The sequence below is a fragment of the Pristis pectinata genome, chromosome 8 (assembly GCF_009764475.1).
Source record: "Pristis pectinata isolate sPriPec2 chromosome 8, sPriPec2.1.pri, whole genome shotgun sequence".
Classification (NCBI taxonomy): Eukaryota; Metazoa; Chordata; class Chondrichthyes; order Rhinopristiformes; family Pristidae; genus Pristis; species Pristis pectinata.
The window spans coordinates 53,368,673-53,392,330 of record NC_067412.1 but is presented as its reverse complement, the minus strand read 5'-3'; the positions used below and the strand labels follow the sequence as shown (position 1 = coordinate 53,392,330).

Genomic DNA, 23,658 nt, shown 5'->3' with positions numbered 1-23,658 from the left:
AAAAGTAGCATTCGAAACACGGATCTGAACAATTGACAACTTACATTTAGGGACCAGCTCTGCTGTGAAAAGCAAAGTTATAGTTGTGGACAATTAAATATCTCACAGGCGAATGAGACTCAGAGAAAATCTTCACCTAGTATGATGGTGCTGTTGGTGAATGTTGAGGACAACGCGGAAGCATACACAACCATATGAATGTCGAAGTGTTGAAAAGATTATCCATTCCGTCTTCCTCCCAGGATCCCTAGTATCACACAAGCTAGTCTTCAGAAAAGTCCATTCACTCCGTGTGATATCAAGAATTGTAAGAAATCATGAGATAAAGCTGGTGCTGAGGGACTATCAACATCCCAACTGCTGTTCTGAAGACATGCACCCCAGAGCTAGCTGTGTATCTAGCGAAACTGGTCCAGCATAGCTACAGCACTGACATTTATCAAAGGCGCAGTTACATAGTCATGTCTTGTTTACAAACGGAGAAAATAACAATTTGGTGAATTAGCACTCAGTGAGTCCACTTTAAATCAGCAGAAACTAACATTAAGTGTCATTGATAAATGTTCTCATAAATACTGCTTCCAAGGTGCTCATTATGTACTGTTTTGGATACTACAGGTGGACTCTAAACCTGATCTTTTCATATAGACTTGGCTCAAACCTGACGAAAAGGTTGAACTCCAAGGAGACGTCAAGAGAGATAGTGCGTGATGTCAAAACAATAGTTAACTCAGCGTGGCAACAGGTAGCCATTCGTAAAACGCATTAATGGGCCCCTAGGAAAATTCACAATTGTTGGGGCATTGCACGTTCACGATGTTTGATTCGATTCAGCACAGTAAGCAGATTATTTCTGCTTGCAGAAGACGTTGCCAAAATCCAACTGTGGGTTAATCACATCACAAAACTTCACGCAATGTCACTTTAGAAGAAGAGAGTCTGAAAACCTATTGTTGATAGCCACTGACAATAAAATCGAAGTCCCTGATATCAATATCCTGGGGTTATAATTGACAAGAAGCATAACTAAATCAGAAAATTAAATTGTTTTCCTGAAAGAACTGTGTATCTTCCAGAGAGTACTTCATTTCCCCTTCTGACATTATAAATACTGTCCACAATCTATGATGCACACGTCCAATGAAATATGCTGCCATTTTCCAGATATATGTCGTTCTGACAATTTGGTAGAAACTTGACATCATGCAGGGAAAAGCATCCTGATCAGTTGGACTCAGTCAACCACCTTAAACAATTATTGCCTGCACCGTCAAACCACGACATCTGTTGAGTTTTAAATGTTATTATTGCACTAATATTATTGCAATAAAGTGCAAAAGAGCTGCGTGCACTTTCACTGCTATAATCCGTCCTTTAAACGCAGTGTCTACGTCAAATTAATTCGTAACCTCCAAGAGACTTTGGTAGGGCTTTGCAAGTGGCAGCAATGAATAAAATGAATGGTTTTGCTACTACCTTCCACAATTCTATAAATACTGAAAAAATACTGCATATTGCAAATTTGGAAAATATAACCCCTCTTCTTAAGAAGGTGGACTAAGATTTTTTTGATAATCTTAAACAGGAGAGTTGGAGTGAATGTTTTTTTTTGGATTGCAAGAAATTGCGAGTGGGATTTCATAGTGGTCCGTGCTTTAGCAGCAATTGTTCGCATGTTAATTCAGTTCGTTTGCTGAGGGGAAAACATGCCATATTCTCAAGGCTGCTGTGACGTGGAATGTGAAGAAAATACAATATGGGTAAAATACATCAGCGCTGTCAATGATTGACAGTGAATGCAAGGACAAAATGTAAATTGATTATGCTTCAAATTAAGCAAGCTGAGGGAAGTGGGTAACAACATGCCATGTGAACTGTAATATGGAGTAATATAATGTTATCATTTGAAGGAAAAGACGGCATAAATAGCAATTTTAAATGGCTGGAGATTGAGAAATGTTTATAAATCTTAGTAAGCTCACATCCAGATGTATTAGTCAATTAAATCACCAAATGGTATGTTCATCCTGTTGCGTGAGCATTCGAGTACAGGAGCAACGAATTGCTACTGCAATTATATTGATCCTTACTTACGTCAAATTAAAACAGTAGGAACTTACTTGAGGGGAGAGTTCGGAAAATATTTCTCATAATGGTAATTGGGAAACTGGATTGGTCACGTGAGAAGAGAATGAGTAGGCCAGCTCGCTGGTCTTTACAATTCTGACTGAAATAATTGATGCAAGTAACATTCCTCTGGAAGTCGACAATAATTGCGGGAAGATACTTCGGCAAACCAATCTGGAACTAAGATTTATGGTCTCAGAGTATCGGCAGGCCATTTATGAAAGAAAGGAGGAGAGCAGTACTGACTCAGTGTGTGGTGAATCTTTGGCTTTCTACAAATCAGTGAATTGTGGGAATGGGTGATTGGTTGTCCGTCATTCATTTTACAGAAGGCCGAACAGGACAAACTTCTGGACGTTACAGAAACGAAGGGATATGTGACATGGCAGGGAAATATTGAAATTAACGATCAGTCATTATGTTCTTAGGTAGGGTCAGGGCCAAATTGCCTTCTCCTGCGCCTATCTCTGATGTTATTTTCCTTCTGCTCTCCACCTTAAGTTTTCCAGTCCGTCACGGGACCGTTACCAAAGCAGAACTCCAACAATTTTCATTATGTATTATTTCCTGATTTTGCAAATCATGCATTTCCACTTATAACTTCTGTTTATCGAAGTACACAAAAGTGGAAAAAACCTGCCTCCTTGGACACGATGAAGTACTTTAATAACTCTCAAAACTGGTTGGAATTTTAACGAATTACCGCACATGTTGATACAGAAATGCAGCATTTCTATTATTAACAGACGGTTTGAACTTCATGTTTGAATGTAGATTCATACAATCACAGGATCAGACAGAAAATAAACGGGGCCTGACGCTCTACCTTTTTCAAGACAACTGGGTACCACTGTACACTAATCGTAATTGCCCTCATTAAGCCCGTATCCTTCTACTCCTTTCTTACCAAGTATATATCCAAATGATTTTTAAACGCTGGACTAGTACCTGCCACAGTTACCTGATATTTACGCTTATTGCAGATATTCACCAGCCTCTGTGTGAAGGAAACTTAGCTCTAAGATCTCCTCTAACGAAGTCTGTTCGGAGTCGAGTAGAAATAGGGTACAATGCAACGGCATGAGCTACGCAACGTGATCAATTGAGTTCGTGAGTTCACTCTATCTCCCCCCTTCTCTCGCTCTCTCTTTCCCTCAATATATATGGATTGTACGTTTGTGTGTGTGTGTGTGCGTGCGCGCGCACGCGCGCGCGTGTTTGTTTCCACACAGCTTAGCCCCACTTTCACACTCCCTCCCTCCTAACGTGATTTTATTTTTCATTTATAACCGCATAAGGCTCCCATTTATTATTTTTTTTTCTATCGATTATACCTCGGTTCATACTGAGCAGCCAAGTTGCCAAAATATTAAAGCAAACCACAGGGTTGTTGATGGTTCATTGTGTATCGAATATGCTCACTGAATAAAAAAAATACAGTGTCTCAGATCACGTATCTTTCTTTTCGCCTGGTAGATTTATATCTGCCACTCTCATGGTTCATCTACCAATGGAAAGAATTTATCTTTATCTGCTGTGCTATACATTTCCAGTTCTCAGTTACCTTCACAAGGTGGCCTCTCAACATGTTATCTTCGCTTCCAAGGAAAAAGAATTGCTCCTCTCCATATAACTCAATGGCCTAGTCCTTTGTATTCGTTTGGTCAATTTCTTATACACCCCTTTTAATTGCGTCATATCTCCTCCAACGTTTTTCAGCGGGGAATGCACATAATAGTAAAGTTGAAGCAACATTTTGCAACGGCTCCGCATGAAATCCCTGCTTGCGTTCGATTATTTCCTCGTAATAAAAAGAAGGATCCAATTCTTCTTGGAAACTGGCCTGAAGGTCGTGCTGAGAATTTGTAATTACCACTGACAATCTTAATTGTCAGCCACGTGGCATGGGATATGTTAACACGCATAGGATGGGAGACCTCACACACTGAAAGACATTAGTGAAGCAGATGATTCTAAGTCCAAATTTTCACCGTATTGTTTTACAAATTAAAATTAATTCCATTGTTGCAATGGTAGCATTTCCCCTAGGGTCATTAATATTGTTGTTGAAGACGTCTGGATTACTTGTTCGATAATCAGCCACTACAGAACCCGAAACCCTTAAGTTTGCTTTAACATTTGTCAACTTGCCAGCCAATTTCCATGATCTATACGCCTGCACACCCATTTCTATCTCTTTTTGCTATACCTTTTGGAATGCTACCGTCCAGCTAACATTCTGAATTCTACTTTTTTCCAAACAATCTTTATCAGTTTGTTTCTATGAGCAGAGATTTTCAGCTTCCACCGATGTGTCTATTCCAGAAACCTGCTCAAAGCTCCTCAAATTATTATTATGCTCCTCACTGATCCATATGCCTCGGAGTTTTGTGTCATTTACAGATGTTATTATGCTGAATAAAATATTGGACTGGTGTTTACAGTATAGCTTTCAATATTTAATAATGAAAGCCAAGGGAATAGAAGTAGTTCAGAGAAGGTTCACTAAAGTAATATGGGGGATGTCTGAGGTGCCTTAAGAGAAATTCATAGACAGAATTGGCTTGAATCCGCTGACGTTTGAGTAAGATGGGAATTGAGTTAATTATATAATATCGTGAGTTTTCTTGACAGTGTGGATTTAGAAAGAGTAAGCCCTTTTATGGAAGAATCTGGAGTATTTTATCAAGATTTTGAAATTAGGAGTCACTAATTACAACAGGGATGAAGCCGAGAACAGCATGAGAGATCGGAAGCTTCTTGTACAAACAGCAGAGGACAAAGAGACTTCGAATATTTCGCAGATAAATATGTGTACTTCAGAAGTGAAAGTATAACTCTGGTAAATAGGAATGCGGTGGTGACATAACTATAATTTCATCCATGATGCTATTACGTGCAGAGCTGCTCGAGAATCCAAGACGGACGTTGTCTATTCCTACTTTAAATGTCTGAATGTGGGTTCATACACAAAAGACCAATAATAATATCTGTCAAGGAAAACCAGTTAACTGTACCAGTCCTTCGATAACTTCAATGTATTCAAACAAATAATCACGATATAACATCTAACTCCCATATTATCCTTTAGATTGTCAATTATCAATACATGCAGACAGAGCTCCTTTGTTCCATGCGCTTTGGGCTTCAGTCTTGAGTACAGTATTTTTATGTTGTACTTTGGGACGCACCTTTGCATCAAATCGACCAGATTTTATACAATGACCCTCAGCATTATTTATTGACAATGTTTTAATTACATTCTGAAAGTTCTTTAATCAACCTCGTTCTTTCTTGTGTTAACTGACTGGGCACCTGACATAGCCTCTTATGTTCTGCTCTTTTTCACATTTTACCCTCTTGGTCATCTAGGAAAATCTGCGTTTAATTGCTGAACGTTTGGGATAGAACGGTGCAAATCAGGAAATTTCTCTATGGGATACTGCAGAAACAATTAACAGTTTTGCCTATCAAGTTTAATCATCATGTGGAAACAATAGAAATGCGGCACAAGATGTTGGTTTTCTTAAGTGCTAATGGTTTGAAACAATTTCAGACAATAATTCACAGACGCCTTTTCTGTGGGAAAAACTCAGGAAGGAAATAGGGCGCACAGTTGTCCAGCAGTCAGTGATGCTTGCTCACGGCTCAAGCGACTCGCTTTGCCCAGGAAATCCTATAATGGTTTGAGAGACATTGCAACTATTTACTGCGATTACTTGGGTTTCACCCAAGAGTTGCTGTTTCCTCTTACCAGTCAAACGATATGCTGATTGATATGTTAAATGGCAACTACAACTCACATCTAGAGCAGCTGATTATGCAAGGGAATCAGCAGAGGAACCGATGGAGATTCGAGAGAAAACATATGTTGTACAGATAGACGATAATTGGTGGCGTAGATACGATGTGCCGATGAGACTGTTTTTGCCTATGTCATTTTATGTCAGATGAACAGACATGGAGGACTCACCTGAGCAAATGACACCGGCGTTACTTCCATCTGAACAGATGAACTGAGCCCAGGACGATACAGGACAATCCCATAATCGGGACTCGTTCCCCTGGCACATGTACTTCTGCTTCCACATTGGACCTGTACCATTACCATAGTGAGCTCCACCCAAGATTTCGGCCACCGTCCCGCACTGAAGGTGTTCACAGATAACAGCGGCTTCTTCAAAATCAAAGTGGGCATCACAGAGCGTCCCCCATGTGTTTCCCTGCTGGATTTCGACACGTCCGGAACAGCGACTCGCCCCAGATTCGAGTCTGAGGTCCTTGTGTCCTGTATAATAATTATCAGCATTATATTTAATCAATTATGATTGGTAAATAGAAATTCATAAGAAACATTTGTGTCACTTCAAAACTTTGAGTGGCATTCATACTCAATTCCTTGTGGATAAGTAAGATAATCCACAAAATAATCCACATTCAAAATATATGGGCTTCTATGAAATATTTGGCCTCAGGTATTTAATACAATCTCTCCACCGCACCCCCCCCCCCACCCCCACCCTGATCGTTGGGACATATATAACTTATTTCGGTTCATTGAAGGATTTGAAACAGACGTTTGAATCTTGTTCATCCTAACATGTAATTCAAATTCCCATTTTGCAGTACAATGTATCGTTTGTGGTTACCAAGTTCTTAAAAGCCAAAGAGATAAGTTGCTGCATCCAGCCCGTGTAGTATATGCCGCGGCTAGAGCTCAGGTGGGGGAACTTCAAAATCAAACAGGAATTCATTGGCAGTTGAAAGAACACATGTTGTTGGTTAGAGAGAATTAATGTAGGGGTCAGGTAATCAGATGCAACTGATGGGACTTCTCAGCTGGGAGACAGCATGGATTGAATGGATTTTTCCCATATAATTCATATTATCCCTTGGCCAATCGCTTTCGCTGACTGCAAAGCACTATTTACAGTCGGTGAAGGATAAATGCATTCAACAACAGATAACTGTTATTCGTTCTTCTCCGAGATATCTGTCAAGATATCTATGCAATTCATCTGACAGTTATTACAACAATCTATACGTCTCTTCTACACATCAGCAACTGAACGGGCACATAAATTTGAGGAAAGGATTTAGAAAATCCACTCTGTTTTGAATTCAGAGGTTTATTTTCATCGCACAACCGAATAGGAAAATCCATAACTTGAAATCAAAGCCTCTGTTTCAAGAAATCCTGGGAGGAGGAAGCTTCATCCCACCATCTACTCTAAGTATATTTAGCCACATTAAATGTTATGTGAGCACAATCTTAAATTACCTCTCTTTCTATTCAACACGGGATCATTTGCCCACCTATTTAACAGAGTCATAGAGTAATATAACGTGGAAAGAGGCCCTTGAGCATAACTGGATTATTCCGACCACATCAACCGCCCTGCCAGTCCCAGTTGCTCGGGCTCGGCCTGTAACCGTAAAAGGCCTTCCCCTCCATATATCTGTTCAAATGCCTCTTAAATGTTACAATTGTACCATCCTCAACCAACCCTTCTGGCGACTAATTCCAGAGACTCACCACTCACTATATAAAGAAGTTACCTTTTAGGTCTCCTTTAAATCTCTTCTCTATTATCTTGTATCTCTGCCTCCAGTTTTGGACTCCCAAACCCAACGGATAAATACGATGATCTTCCACCTTCTCCATACACCTCATGTTTTATAAACTTCTCTGTGGTCACCACTCTTTCTCCCACGCCCAGCGAATAAAAGTACAGTGCAACCAACCCCTCCCTCTACCCCAGGACCTCTGGTCAAAGCAGCATGCTCGGAAATCTCTTCTGCACACCCTCCATCTTGACAATGTATTTCCTTCTAATGGGTGTCCAAAAATGTACACAATACTTAAAATTCGATCTCAACAACGACTTCTATAACTACAATATGTCGTCCGTTCTCCTGAAAATGCCCTTATTGATGAAGATCAGTATGCTAAACGCCTTCTTCAGCATCCTGTCCACTTGAGGGGACGCTCTATGCGAACACTGCACTTGTACTCCCTCTGTTACACAATCCTCAACAATATCCTGCGGTTCACTGCCTAAGTCATACCCTGGTATTACTGTCCAAAATGAATCACCTCACACTTAGTTAAGTTGAAATTCATTTGCCATTGCTCAGCGCATCTCCTTAATTGATCAAGATCGCTTTGCAACTCATTGTAACCTTCATCATTATCAAGAAATCTCCCAATTTATTATCATCAGTACACTTGCTACTCGTGCCATGTATATCCATATTCAAATCACTTACATACATAATGAATGACAGAGGTCCCAACCATGATCCCTGGGGCACCCATCTAGTCACAGGCCTCCAGTCAATGAATCGATCTTCAACCATCATATTACACTTCCTATGATCCAGCCAACTCTGAATCCACCTCGCTGGTGCCCCTGGATCCCATACGACCTAACCCTGCAGATCAACCTGTCATGCGGGACCTTGTAAAATGCCTTAATAAAGTTCAGATAGACAACAACCACAGGCCTACCTTCATTTATCCCTTTAGTTACCTTTTAGGAAACTTCCAAAATATCTTAAATACAACCCGACAGTTCGGACATTCCATTTGTAAATTTTATCTGTCCAAAGATGCTGGATAATAAAAGAACAACTGAATCGTTCTCATTCTGACATAATATTCAACATCCCAATCTGTGGTACAGTGTATCTTTTCTGGCTGCGATATTCCTTAAGGTCAATAAGGTAGGCTGCTGCACACAGTCCGTAAAGTGTAAGCTGCGACTAGAAATGAAGTGGCAGAACTTCAGACGCAAACGGGACTTGGTGTGCAGTTGACAGACGCATGTTGAAGGATTAGAGATAATTAGAAATGCGACTGATTGTGTTTCTTAGCTGGGAGGCAGAATGAATGGAATAGGTTTCTCTCACTGAATATAAAATTCCCCTTTCCCCATAGAACTGCTGAAGACACATTATCATTTACAGTAGGTGAATGTTAAATAACGAACTTAACAATATATAACCGTCATTCATTCTTGCTCGATACATCTGCCAAACCACTAATACTCTTCCTCTGACATTTGGGAAAACATCTATACCTGTCCTAAGCACAGTTAACAGCTGAACAGCTAAACATGAGCCAAGAAGTTTGAAAGTTCACTGCGCTTTGGCTGACGAAAGTGCTTTTCATTCCAGACCCGAACAGTAAAATCCACACTTTGAAACTAGATCTTCCAGTTTTATATCCTGGGAAGGGGAAACATCATCCGTCCATCTACGTTGTGAGGCACACTAAATGGTATGTGAGATTTATGTAAGAAAACCTTTCTTTTCAAAACTCGATCATATGCCCACCTTCTTAATAGAGAGCATCATTTTCTGAAGTCTTTTCATAATATAACAAACGGAAGTCTTTTACACAAACCAAGCCCACATTAGGTCACTTGTAAAATATTATCATGGATAATTACAATGGGAAAAATATTGGGATTTTCAAGTGGACATGCTGTTCCTGGTGATATGTCACGGAGCATAACTTTGGCAGTTCGTTATCTATAGATATTACTAATGCTTAAAAAATAAATAATTATTCCATTCTTTTCATTCTTTCTGATGTTAAAACGTGAAGTGTCAAATACATTTCAAAGAAATAAATGAATATAGATGGACAGAAATATATTAATAGCATGGGTGAGAAGTTATTCCCTGGGGCAATGAGGGAAGTTTAGAAGTAATCCATTGCTTGAAAAACTGAATGCTTTAAATGGTAAGAAATCTTGAAATATTGGTGTAAGTTGGGAACACATTGCGCTCCTGCACAAAGGAGGAAATATTCAACATGAAGGAAGAGACAACGTTTGTGAAATTAATGATATTCCAGATCTTCCTGCAAGGGGACTGCAATAACAAAGAACATTTGCACATCATATGAAAAGTTGGCGAGATAACACGGAGAAAACATGGTGTATTCGTGATTCATAGAATAGGAAAGTGCTGTGTATCTGACAAGTTGCACGGTGCATAGTCACTTGAGCGATTTCTGAGGCAAGTTTTGTTTTTGTTTTCTATTGGAAATAGGCATTTTCTAGGATCATTCATTCTATAGGATTGTAAATTATTAAGATGCGATCCTGATTAAAAGTTATTAAACTAACGTGCGTTAATAAGACAAATGGCAGAGTTTTTTTTTGGCCGGTAAACAAATTAACCCAAAAGGGCATCTATTATTTTAAAGAATCCCCATAAAACATTAAGATGAATTTTTTAACTCGCATATCGCTTTCAAATTTTCAGTAATGTCAGCATATGTGGGGTGACTTTAGGCAATGTTTGAGGCCGGGTTTTGAGTTTTTTTTCAACAGGGAAGTCGACGAATATGGGGATAGAGTGAAAATGTAGTGGCCAAGTCAACGTTAGACAAAAGAAAACCAGGGACAGTCTGTAATGAATGACTGCTCTTGCTTTTCCCTCTGCATCGAAAAGCTATAAATCAGATCAAAACGTCTGTTTTGAAAACTGGAAACATCGAAAATCTCAGGAGGGAGAGAATGTGGAAGTGAATGAATAGGCCCTGTCTAAATACATCAATTATCATCGATTTTGAAATCCCTGTGCAATATTCAGTGAAAGAATCACTGCTCTTCCTAACTGCAAAAGATGCACTGGTAGGTCGAGCAGTTGCTGAGGCATAAAATAACAACATAATGCCCGTTCTAAGAAAACACCCCATTCCTTTTCTGGACATTAAACTTGGACATACTTTCAGCCTCTTTGTCCTTCTTCATTGATTGACATCAATCCCATTAAAAAAAAGTGGGAAGGTGAAATGGCTCCTGATCAACTTGACTTTCTGATGATAATTCATGCGGAACTCTCTCTAAAGATCGGAGGGTTTGAAACAAAGTTTAATGTTAAATTCTATGTCAGTCGGGTAAGTGGCATAATGTTAAGACAAACTCCTTTCATAAGGTCATAAATCGTTCTAAGCTGTCTGGATCGGTATGGAGACGACCAGAAAATTTTGTTTCTGTCTTTTTTGTCCGTTCATTTTTGTTATCATACCTGAACAGATGACTTCAATGTCCCGCTCGTGTCCGCACCCAGGCGGACCAATAACTGGTCCTGTTCCTTTTCCAAAGTGAACAGCAAACGACATTGCTTTTCCAAAACCACATCCCAGTTCCTTACAAACATCGTGAACAGTCGATATGGACCAGGTCTCATGACCGCAGACTGTCCTCCAAGTTCCATTCTCGTAAATTTCTAGCCTGCCCGCACAAGGACTGCTTCCATTCACAAGTCTGGGCTTCATTGGTCCTGCGAATACAATTAACATAAAAGTTTGTATTTTGATATGTTAAAATGAATTATAAAGAGATCTTTGTGTGTTGCTATAATATTATAATCTATTTTATCAGTGCAATCTTTCAAAGACCCATATATATCCTGATTGTAATCATCCGGAGGATCCAATATCGATGAATATAAACCAAAAAAAAACGTCATCTTGTTGAAAAACATTGACAGGATATTAATTCGTGAACTTCACCAAATTAGTGGTGAAGTAGCATGTTGGCCTGCCAAAATTCAATTGCACGGACATTTATTCTGGAGTAACTGGCTAATCAGATGTGCGGAATATCTGGAGATTCACATGTGATTATTTCTTTGCATGGACAGTTGTTGCAAAATGTTTCTTTAGGGGCATTACAGTCATTCATCAGACGTCCGGAGTCGGTACGAATCCTAGTTTCTGAAAAGTGGAGTAGTTTATTGGAATGTGTGTGCCATTCTATTGCTTTCGTCATCCTTTTCTGAAATACGTCTCTGTAATTTCATAGTAATGAAACATTCTCAATACTCTGTTCTGTGGCTTTTTCACATACTGCCACAGTGGGCAGTTCTCAGGCATGACTCACTGGATAATTCACAGGAGGTGGAATATTGAGCAAGACAATTGAATGGCGCTAGCATACAATCGCATGAATGGAAGCAGATTTGATTTTCAGTTAACCTAGCCTTCTTTATTTCTTTATATCCACTTTCTCAATGAGTATAATGATGCTTTCTTAGCTATTCAATGGGTAAGAAAGCATAAATATAGAATTTGACGGAGTAAATGTTAAGATTTGATCAAGTTTAATGAAAGTATCATTATCTTTTCAAATGAATAGTCGTCGACCTCAGATGTTAATTTTCTGTCCCTCTCCGCTGATTCTGCCTGAGCTGGTGAACTCTCAGTGTAGTGAGAATCAGGTTAGCCTGCACCACTGGATCAACATTGTTAAAGAAGCACTGATCCTGATATCAACCGGAGCCACTGTAATTATTTTCAAAATGTTTGCGGACAGGAGAACTATCAAGTCATCCAGGAAACTACAAAACCGGCAAGAGAGAAGAGGCAAAACGTTATATGTTCTTGTCACCTGTGCAGATGACGCCAGCATGTGTGAACAAGCTGGAAAATGGTCTTATATCCGATGGAACCAAACTGGAGAAGGACCCTTTCCCAAAATAATTCCCGTCCGGTGCTGCCAGCGCAGACCTGCAGTCCAGCAGTTGACAGACCAAAGAAGGATTTACAAATTGCCAGAGTATATGTGGCGCAGTTCCCCATTGTCCTTTGTCTTGAACTTCCAGTCTCCCGGCGCACCGACTACCTCCATTCACCAGCCGTAAGTTATATTTTCCTGTAAGTGTATAACACAAAATGTGTATTTGTTATAATAGATCTAGGCAGCAAAAGGACAGACTGAGCGACAATCGAACTGTGAACCACGAAGAGCGGATGGTTGGGTGCGAATGCATTCAAAAGTCTACTGTATTCAGTACTGATCATGTATATAATGAGAGCCGAGCCATTGATAGTGGGGGATGATATTCCAAACCCTAAGTCCAATAGAGAAAGAGCCCGCTGTCTCTTCGCTCGATCTCCATGCCAACAGTAAATAGCGAGGAGAGTTCTCCCTGCCCCAGCAACACTATTAACACTGATTGCCGTTCGGCCTGAAGGCAGCAGCAGCAACTCGACTTGAATTGAGATACTTCAGTAACAATTATTGCCATGTTACCCGCATTCATCACAGAGAAAACAAAGCGAAATTACCTGATGGCAAAGCCCAACAATCCCCGTGGCGGCCTGAAAGGAGAAATTGAGAATTAGAGCTTGTTGATCACTGTAACATGTGTTAGTCTGCCAAAAGCACAGAGTATGAACATTAAACTTAGAGAGATATAGTTCTGGCTCACGCAAGGTGAGTGATATCGGGACCAGTGACTTTTTTAAATTTACGTTTGTTAACCGTAATTGATTTTGGTAGGAAAAGAAGTATAAACTTCCTCTATTAAAGTGCAACGAAACGTTTTTTTACAGTATTGACAACTAGGCAGAATGTGTGCTTTGGCTATGGTGCTTCGGCTCCTTTGATACTAAACTGCAGGAGGCATGGGACAGAGCTGCTGACCGATCTTCTTTCCAATGCACATAACGATGAATCACAGATGTAGCCTTTCGCTTCATTGTGTCTCTACCAGTTTATTGTATGATCAATCACATGAGAACAATTTCTCTGCGCTTTCCACACAGCTCCCTGAATTCCGTGCTCGCTTTTGCCGAAGTCCCTGTACTGCTTAATCTCCATAAAAATGCAGCTTTCCTGAGTTATACAGGATTAGTTCTTTGTTCATTATTGCATGCTCGGGATGGCGGAGGGAACAGTACCCATATCCCTTGGAGATTTTTTTCCAGATAAAACATAGAAAATTAACATGGAACATGCAGCACAAGAAATAATCCTTCGGCTCACTCTTTGCACATTCCTCTATTCCATCACGATTCAATCCTCTACGTGCCTCTTAAACTTTGCTATCGTATCTGCTTCCACTGTCTCCACTGGCAGCGCGTTCCAGGCTCCAACCACTTTCCATTTCAAAAAAAAATATTTCCTCGCCGATCTCTTCTAAACTTCCCCACTTTCACTATCACCTATGTCCTGTAGATTTGAAACTTCCGTCTTGGTAAAAAAAAAGGATCATCACTTACTCTCCCTCATAATGACTCTTGACTCATAATTGTATGTACTTCTATAGCTACGCCACAGCCTCGGCACTCCAGAGAAAAACTCGGATTAACAGTAAAACTCTTTAATCCAGGCAACATCATGTTGAACACCTTCTGCACATTATCCAAAGTCTTCACAGGCTTCTTGTATCGAGGCAACGAGTAATGTACATACATTCTAAATGTGGTCTCACTAAAAATTTGCACAGCTGCAACATGATTTCCTGATTTTTGTCCCCATGGCACAACCGATGAATGCAAGTATGCCATACACTTTACTTCCTACCCTAGACACGTGTGTTGTCACAGACGGGGATTTACAACCCAAAGTCCCTATCTACATCAATGTTCCAAAGTATCCTTCCATTTGCATAAATATTCTACTTGCATTTGACCTGCCAAATGGACCGCCACAAACTTACCTGGATAAATTCAATCTACCATTTTTAGTTCCAAATTTCCGACTGGTCTTTATCCTAACGAAACCTTTTACAACCATCACCACTCTCCAATTCTCCACAAATATTCGTGTCGTCTGCAAACCTACTAATCAGATCGATTACATTTTCATCAAGATTGTGTAGATGTGCCAGCACTGATCTTTGCAGAACACCACTGATCACAGACTTATGGTCATAGAAACGACTTTCCACTTATTATCCTCTGTCACCTATCACCAAATTAATTTTGTCTCCAGCTCACTGTGGATTCATATGCTAAAATCTTCTGGATCAGCTTACCACGAATAAACTTGCTAGATATTCCACTGAGCTCTACTTAGACAATAACCAGAACCATGTCCTCTTCAATCATCTTCAACAATTTTTCAAAAAACTCAAACATATTTGTGAGACGGAGTTCCCGAGCATTTAGACATCCCGACTTCCCCGAATAAGTGCATGCAATTCCAAATAATAGGAAATCATATCTCTAAGAATCTTCTCGCATGATTTTCCTATCGCTGATATCAGGTTCCCAGACCAATAAATTCCTGGTTTGTCCCTGCTGTTGTTCTTAAACAAAGAGACAATATTGGCTATTTTCCAGTCTTCTGAGAACTCACTTGTTGCTCAAGAGATAAACAGATCACAGTGAAGGCCCCGTCAAACACCATCCTTGCCTCTCCCAGTATCCTGGTCTATACCTTATCAGGCCATGGATACTTATGCACTTTTATGTTTCTCAAGAGACCCACTGCCTCCTCCTTAGAATCTACATGCCCTCAAATATCAGCATGTCCACCGCCACCCTTACCCCGGTTTTTTTCCATTAGCAATGGTTTTCTCCTTGGTGAAGATAGATGCAATCTTTCAGATATTTATATCAAAGATAATTGATACATTGATGCCGATTCCTGTCATCAGTTCTACTGTGGATAATTCTTAAATTATATTCTAAGGTAACCCCCTCGTCTCCCCATGCACCAGGTTCTTTTTGTGTAAACAGGGCATGAGTTTTCGAGCTCCAAAGCATCTTCAGTTACCTGGCCTACTTTCCTCCTCTAACAGCAGTGGTTCACAAATCATTAGTTCATTTTCCTGAATACATCTGTTAAAAGTCTTTTGAACAGTCTGTATCGATGTGCCCAAGAACACACACAACTTTATTTGCTTGTACCTTGTTGACTCCATTCATCTACCTACCTCCCCCACCCAATGACATCCACCCTCTCAGGTTGTATCCATTGAACGATATCAGTGATACCTTTTTGAGAAAAAAACAATAACTGCAACAGCAGTGGATTTAAGTAAAGTAGAATCTTTGACCTGACTGGTCATCACATGGGCCTCCACGTGAATATGGTTAAAGAAAATTCATTACTAAGCAAGAAGGGGAGAATTTAAAGCAGATGATCAACTGGTCAGTTAGAGAGATTTTTTTTTAGAAAATCCAATAGCCAGAGATAGTTCATTGGACTCAGGGGCTTGGAAAGTTAATTACAGACCAGGTGATAGGTTAATAAATTTCACGGCCTGACGAACATTAAAGGTCAGTCAATTCCCGAGGTAAGAATAGGAGCAGCACAGACAAAATCGATACATATTGAGCACGGGGTCATTGCAGAGACTTTCAAACTGTGATGTGATGGAGTGATTTAAAACCGTCCACAGTTTCATGTAGGACATTTTATTTTTCAAGTGTGGCTCGGTGGACGTGTATTGATGTGAGTTATTGAAGGAGAGAACTGGATTTGATGAGCTACATTTTTGTTGATTTCGCTGTTACCTTTAAATGTAGAGACACCGACAATGGTTTCAAAAGATTTTTGTGTTGGCTGTCTTTACATTTCGCAATGTTTTAGTAACTTACATTACATCTGCCTTCTCTGAAGATGGCAAATATTGTAGTTCGCTGAAGTAAGGCATGGGCTAATGAAAGAGTTGTAAACAGATAAAATTGTCATGACATTTCTCAAACGGGCAAAGGTTAGAAATTAAATAATTTTAGTTTGAATTTGAAAAACAACTTGGATTCTAATACTTCGCTGTGAGAAATCAAAAGGAACCCAATGAAACATATATTGCCCAACGCATGCGGACTATGGAAACAGCGAGGAGCTGTACACAGTAACCAAAGAGGAAAACAGCTACAAACTGAAGTATGGCCTGCAATTTTCTAACAAGAAACGGCTCCCGGAATCTGCTAAAATACACGTTAATAAGGAAAATACTTTGATGCATTCTTGACACTGAAGATTGAGCAGACGTTCTTTTTTGGTTATTGATACAGTAAGTCGGAAACTGAAACAACCCACAAAGACGATGCTTTTATTGTTTTTCAACTTGTAAAATTTCTTCTGAGTAACACACCATGCAGCATTTTTTCTTTACTCTGTTGTATAGATTGTCAAAAAAATCTCTCAGTACCAACAAATACCCAGTAGTTAAATCAAACGAATATTCTGGAGGAACATGTGAAGTAACTACATTGTTTGCTGAACGCACAAATACATGTGACGTTGCACAAGGTTTCCTATTCAGTAAAGGAAAATTGGCTATTGACCTGGTTTTCAAAGGTAGCGACACACGAATTGCAAGTATTGAGAAAGTAAACTGAGTTCTCCAATTAAAACCGGCGAGAAAAGCAATTAGAAAAGCCATGATAGAAAAGCAAAACCACTCAGTAAAACTGGTACGTGCCTTTGCTTGCGTAATATGGTACACACGGAAGGAGGCGAAGAATGCACTCCCAATACAAAAGTGAATTTTTGAAATACCGAATCTAGCAGAAGGTGGAAAGGATTAAGCTGAAACGCCAACTACGCTATGTCCAATGTCCATATGCGTTTGGCAATGCAAGTATTGCTGACTTTATTTCATGTTCTAACAGTGAAGTATCAGAATCCCATTATTATTCAAATATAACAGATTATTGCTTTGGTTCTAACCTTGAACCACTTCATAATTGCCTTACGAATCGTGTTTGCTACATTCTGTATTAACTTGCTTTTGTAACAAGTTAAGTTTTTTCAAGGAACGGTGATGTTTGCCACAGTATCTACCACCACCATCCTTTCAGTTTTCAACGACCCAATGTGTGAAAAAGAAGTTTCATCCATTTTCTCCTAAATTACCAAGACTTTAGTTTAGGTAGATGGACACTGACAAACGACACCACTGATAACGAGATCATTTATGAGGGCCATAGATTAAGTATACAGTAAGGACATTTGTTCATCAGATGCCAAATGTTCCAAAGAAACTTTACAGAAATGCCGACGGAAACAAAGATTTAAATCCAGTTCGCATTTTGACGATCATGAAATCACGTTTCCGAGATTATGTACAAATCTAAATAAACAAATTCAACATTAAGGCCGTGCAACCCTAATATTGACAAATCTGTAAAAAATAATCCTATTTGATTGAATTGAACCCCTCCCTCATGATATGTTCCATTTTATTACTGCCTCATTCTCAACTTATATAAGCACAGTGAAAAGGCAATGATTGTATTTCAACTTCATTTTGCTCTTTCTGTTAGACACATTTCGAAGATCATTTTATATTTTTTCAACAAGCCAATCATTTCTTCATCTTGCTGCAAGATTATATAATAAATCGAGAACATGTTAAGGGCGTCAACAAATAATAATGACCAACATATGAATCCAGTGCATGGATAATTCATTTCAATCCTCTTACCTCATAAAACACGGCTAACTTTCTGTACGTTGATTTGAAAACATATTTAATCAAAGTTAAGGGACTCAGTGGTTTGCCACTGATCCACTGAGCCATGAAATCAGCAGGGTTTATAAACGTAAAAGTTAATACTTTTAAAACCATGCATTTTGTGAAACTGATTTAGTAAAATCCATTTCGAATTTTACGTTATCGAATAGCATTCTTAAACTAGAAGTAAATGGAAATCCAAAAGAACAAAAAAATATATCGACGTGCTGGAAATCTAAAATGGAAACAGAAATTCCTGGAAAGAGTTAGCACACAGGCCGCATCAGTGAGAAGGAAAACAGAGTTCGCGTTTCAGATCGATGCGTCTTCACCTGCAAAGTATTTCCAACATTTGTTGTTTTTAAAAATATGATTCAAAACACACAGATATGATGTAATTTCAGAAAGGCATCCCATTGAAATAACGTCTATTTGCAATGGGTGGAAATGAACAATATGAGCAGCACAAACGTCAAGCATTGAGAAAATGAACGGTTATCGACGAAGGAGCTCAGTGAAAATGCGAAATAAGGAGTAGACGATGTCTCATGTAACACGAAATCCCTCAGTCAAAAAGGCATGGAGTAAATGGAAGATGAAGTTAAAATACTACAATGGTCACCTGTCATTTGGCAGTATCATAAAACATATAAAAGGAGATTAAGCGTCATGGTCCTGTATATTATTAATTTCTATGTCGGCATACGCAGAAAATAACATGTGACAAGTTGCAGAGGGAAGATGATTTTCCAAGTCTCCGTGCATTCAGAATGTAAATGCAAAAAAAAGAAGTCACTTAAAAGATTGTAAACATGAAGGAGATTGTTATCAAATCAAATTCCACGTTTTATTTGTAAATTTCTCTATCATAAAATGTTGAAGGCAGCACATAATAGCATCAAACTTAGTTGAAACAATGTTAATTCTTCATCGGATTATTTTAAATGGGAATTAATTCTAATCATTTTCCAACGTTATAATGCTGAATAACTTCTTTAAAATAGTTTGTTTAAGTGAATAAGATGGTGGGTAGACAGGGTTTTCGCTGATATATATCAGTCGCTGGAATGAATGTGTGTGTTTACATCGGGTGCAGGTGCAACTGTAACTGATGCTGCGCACTCACTGAGTTCACAACACCCCACACGCAAATACACTTAACTCCAATAACAGATGCACTGCACTACAAACAGGCTTGGGGAAATAAACCCTTGCGAATTTTCAGTTGAAAAGGTTTAGGACACAAAACACACGCAATTGTATTGGTGAAAAAATTAAATCACTCCTTTGTGACGGAAATTTGAATTGGAATCTTAACCAGAATCTAAACATGCCAATCGAACTATTCATAAAGTAGGTGAATGAAAAAAAAACCAAATTGACTCAACGTATGGATAAACTAAAGGTGCATGTTATAATTATGCATAAATGATTACTTTCTGCAAACCCCCCAAAATATCTGAACTTGAAAACGTGAGCAGATTTTCATACGCTGTGTTCTATTTTTGCTTCCGTGATGGTCTTACACTTCAATTACACAAAAATACATTAAATCATTTGAATAGGTTTTAAACTTCATTCTGCTCAATATGAGTAAGATCCGTCTGAGGAAGATAATTTTTCACCGCCTCCACGTACAATACATTTTTCATCGCAGCATTGAATCTGAAAATAAAAACGCAACTTCTATGTCATTTCATTTAAGTTTTCAGGAAATATGCCCTGTTATTATCAGTGTACTTCAAGATGATATTCAACGCATCAATTGATGACCGAATAACTAATGATCAATAACTCACAGTTCCAAAACTGCAATAGGATCAGTGTCAGGAATGACCGTAGCATTACTTGATAACCGTTTGCTGCTGTGAGATTGGAACACCAACTAAACGCTGTTTGCAGATGTCAAGTTCTCCGTCCAAATTGTTCAAGCAATCCTACCGATCTGAGAGCGAATTCTATGACAACAATTTTTCATTGCAAATGCCGTTTCCCTTTTAAGAGCCAATAGTTTTATTTTCTCTATGAGGAGGCGTGAACTTCAGTCACCAATGAGAATGAATCCTTCCATTTCTGGACAACGCAAGATCTATCTTCTTTCCACCGCCTTCTCCTGAGGCACCAATGATATGAGTGAGTCTGCAAAGGGAATGAATCACGAAACTGCGATCCGGAACACAGAACCTGAAAGCCATGAAGTTTAACAGCAGGGAAGGCAATTATTCGCTCCAGTGCACTTAGTGCGCTTAGATACTTGGGACTTTCTTCGTCAAAAAATTCCCTTATTTCCTGAATTCCAAATGTCAGCAATTAATAACTAGCTATTTCCATAAATCAATAAATGTGAGGGCTTGGTTTCTGCACAAAAGCCTGTTTTTACATAGTTTTGTTGTTTTGTTGTCGAACATTAATTTGGTGCGAAGTTACCTATTATTTTCTTGATTTTAACGTTATGATTTAAAAAAATGAAACAGTGGAAAATCACTTTATCTCCGCAGAACATGTATTATAAATGAAGCAGGAGGTTCAATTGCTCCTCGGAAGGTGTAAACTTGGATTAAGAAGTAGAGCAGAAGAACTGGACGAATCATAAAATCGATTCACCTTACTAAAATGTATCATTATTTGAAACTGCAGAAGTTGAATGCCTAAATGTGGCAATTAATTTGCAGGTTTAATCAAACATATATGTTGGCACGTGGCAAGCGACGTGCCGCAGTATGAACTATTCCATAAAATACATAGTAGTTAATACCGCATTAATTCTGGCCAATTGGCGGCCTCAGGAAGAGCTTACGGAAAGGGAAGAATATTGTTTATACTGTCGCTCAGGTTTATGCATTTCTTTCTTTCTTTAGAAAAATACTGATGTCGCAACAAATGCTGTAAAACACGTCTAATGAATAATCTGATGTAAAGCCTCATACCGATTGAAAGTTACTTTCATAAAACTATCTGAAACTTTGAGTCCTGGGCCCCATTGAAAATATCGAAGTAACAAAAAAGCTAAGTTATTCCCAATTTTGATATGTAGACTTTCTCTATCCGTCCATCCCTTTCAAAGGATTATCGTTTCAAAGCTTGAGCAACAAATTTAATTCAATGTAATTCATTTTAGCGCGTTCTACCTCCATTCTACTGAATTAAAATGTGGTTCTTCCGCTCAAAGTCAATGCATTATGCCCCCTCGTGTTGAGTGTAAAATTAAATTCAATAATAAATATGGTTTATATGTACTCCGCCAGGGGAGTTACGTTCACCGTGGTGGGGGGGGGCGGGTGGTGGGGTGGTGCTCTCTCCATCAGTAAGACCGACACTAAGCCATCGAGGCTAATGCCAAGGATAATTGTCTTCTAATGTGATGGGGTCTCAACTGACATACCCTGGACCTATGGCTGCACTTAAAATGTGGGGAGGGTAGTGTGGGAAGGAGTCACAAAGATATTGCATCTCGAAGCAAATTACAACTTCAAGTTTAACAATGGTTTTAATTCTCTCCCGGAAGAAAGAGCGGTTAAAGGACGAGCCAGGATGTGTGTCCTTGCAAATTCAGTTCTTCAGTGCTGATTATAATCAGCGTGTACAATGAGAGAACTGCGGCTTGTAATGTTTACAGTAAGTCACAGACTGCAACACTATTAACCGAATTTGAAAACAGACCTAACAATTACATATGTATTTCGATCGAAAATGTTAAGGTCTGTAGCATAGTGGAACTTTATCACGTGGAAAAATGCAGGCTCCAACAGCTGAAAATATAATTTAATCAACTTTTCAATCGTACTACTAATGAATAGTACAGCGTGAATGCTGTGAACTTGCAAAGCATTTGGCCAGAAAATGTTAAATCATAGCTGTAGCTGAAATGAAGAGAAAGCGCTGTAAGTGCTCTTAAACTTTTGCACGTTGAGACAAGGTGGGTGCTGGTAACTTTGTACAGGGTCTTAAATTTTCGACTGATTGTCAAGACCCTTCATAAACTGGAATCAGTATTTCTTTGCAATGAAATTAGAGAAGTATGAAGTACCTTATAGTGAATGTTCACAGCGACGTTCAAATGAATTAATTAGAATATTATAGTGGCTGATGATGCTATACGGAACATTAAATGCATTTAGGACTCGAATGATATGTACTCTGAGCCCCATCTCTCGATCAGAATGTTTGGTTTCGAAGGAACGATTGAACTGATGGTTAACCCTTGCTTCGAGTTTGCAAATAGGAATTCAGAATAGTGATTTGATCCATGCCCTTTACTATTGTTTACTTCATGATAAATTTTCAGCAACGGTTGCATAGATTGATACAACAGGTTTACTTTTGCTCATTTTGTTTTTTTCTACTACATATTCCAAGGAGAGTTGCAAAATCTCCTACTCATTCAATGATTGATTAATACATTGCACATGAAAGGTCAGAGCCCCAAACTGTGTCATATTTTATGAAGTAGGTTAATAATAAAATGTTATTGCAAGGCACATTCGGACATTGACATGAAAAGCAATATCCTCCAAAAATATTGATTGGTGGGTCAACACATCTTCCTCCTGAAATCGCCACCATAACACAAGCCTTTGACCTTGTGAGCAGAGATGGCCTGTTCAGAATCCTCACCAGGATTGGTTGTCCATCGACGCTCCTCAGGATAGTTCAGTCATTCCACACAGACATGAAAGGCGTCGTTCAGTGTTACGGTTCTTCTACGGAGGCCTTCAACATCCGCAGCGGTGTGAAGCAGGACTTCATGCTTGCCCCGACCCTGTTCGGCATCTTCTTCACAGTCATGCTGAAGCACGCCTTTGGAACATCAACAGATGGTGTATACCTCCACACCAGATCGGACGGGAGGCTATTTAGTCTGTCCCGGATAATGGCGAAAATCAAGTTTCGCGAAGTACTCATCAGGGACATGTTGTTTACAGACGACGCAGCACTGGCAACACACTCTGAAGAGCAACTGCAAAGCCTCATGGACAGCTTCTCAAGAGCCTGACAGGACTTCAGTTTGACCATCAGCCTGAAGAAGACTAACGTCTTGGGTCAAGGTGTTGAACACTCCCCTGCCATTACCATCAACAACTACAAGCTGGAGGTAGTCCACGAGTTCACATACCTTGGCTCCACCATCACGGACAGACTCTCTCAAGACTCTGAGATCAACATATGTATTGGACGAGCAGCCTTAACATTTGCCAGGTTGGCAAAGCGCGTCTGGGAGAATAGAAAGCTGACAACACACACCAAGATTGCAGTCTACAGGGTCTGCATCTTCAGCACGCTGCTTTTGGCAGCGATACCTCTACTCCAGACAGG

At 39.3% G+C, this 23,658-nt stretch overlaps 1 protein-coding gene across 1 annotated transcript in view; it reads right to left on the bottom strand.

Annotated features, from left to right (window-relative positions):
• LOC127573786 (deleted in malignant brain tumors 1 protein-like) overlaps positions 1 to 23,658 on the bottom strand; it is a 125,440-nt gene that overhangs the window by 94,435 nt on the left and 7,347 nt on the right. Inside the window, exons 3-5 of the mRNA XM_052022291.1 lie at positions 13,217 to 13,249; positions 11,173 to 11,427; positions 6,101 to 6,415 (exon numbers count right to left, since the gene is read on the bottom strand). Coding sequence (XP_051878251.1) covers positions 6,101 to 6,415; positions 11,173 to 11,427; positions 13,217 to 13,249 — 603 coding nt within the window. The remainder of the gene's footprint in view (positions 1 to 6,100; positions 6,416 to 11,172; positions 11,428 to 13,216; positions 13,250 to 23,658) is intronic.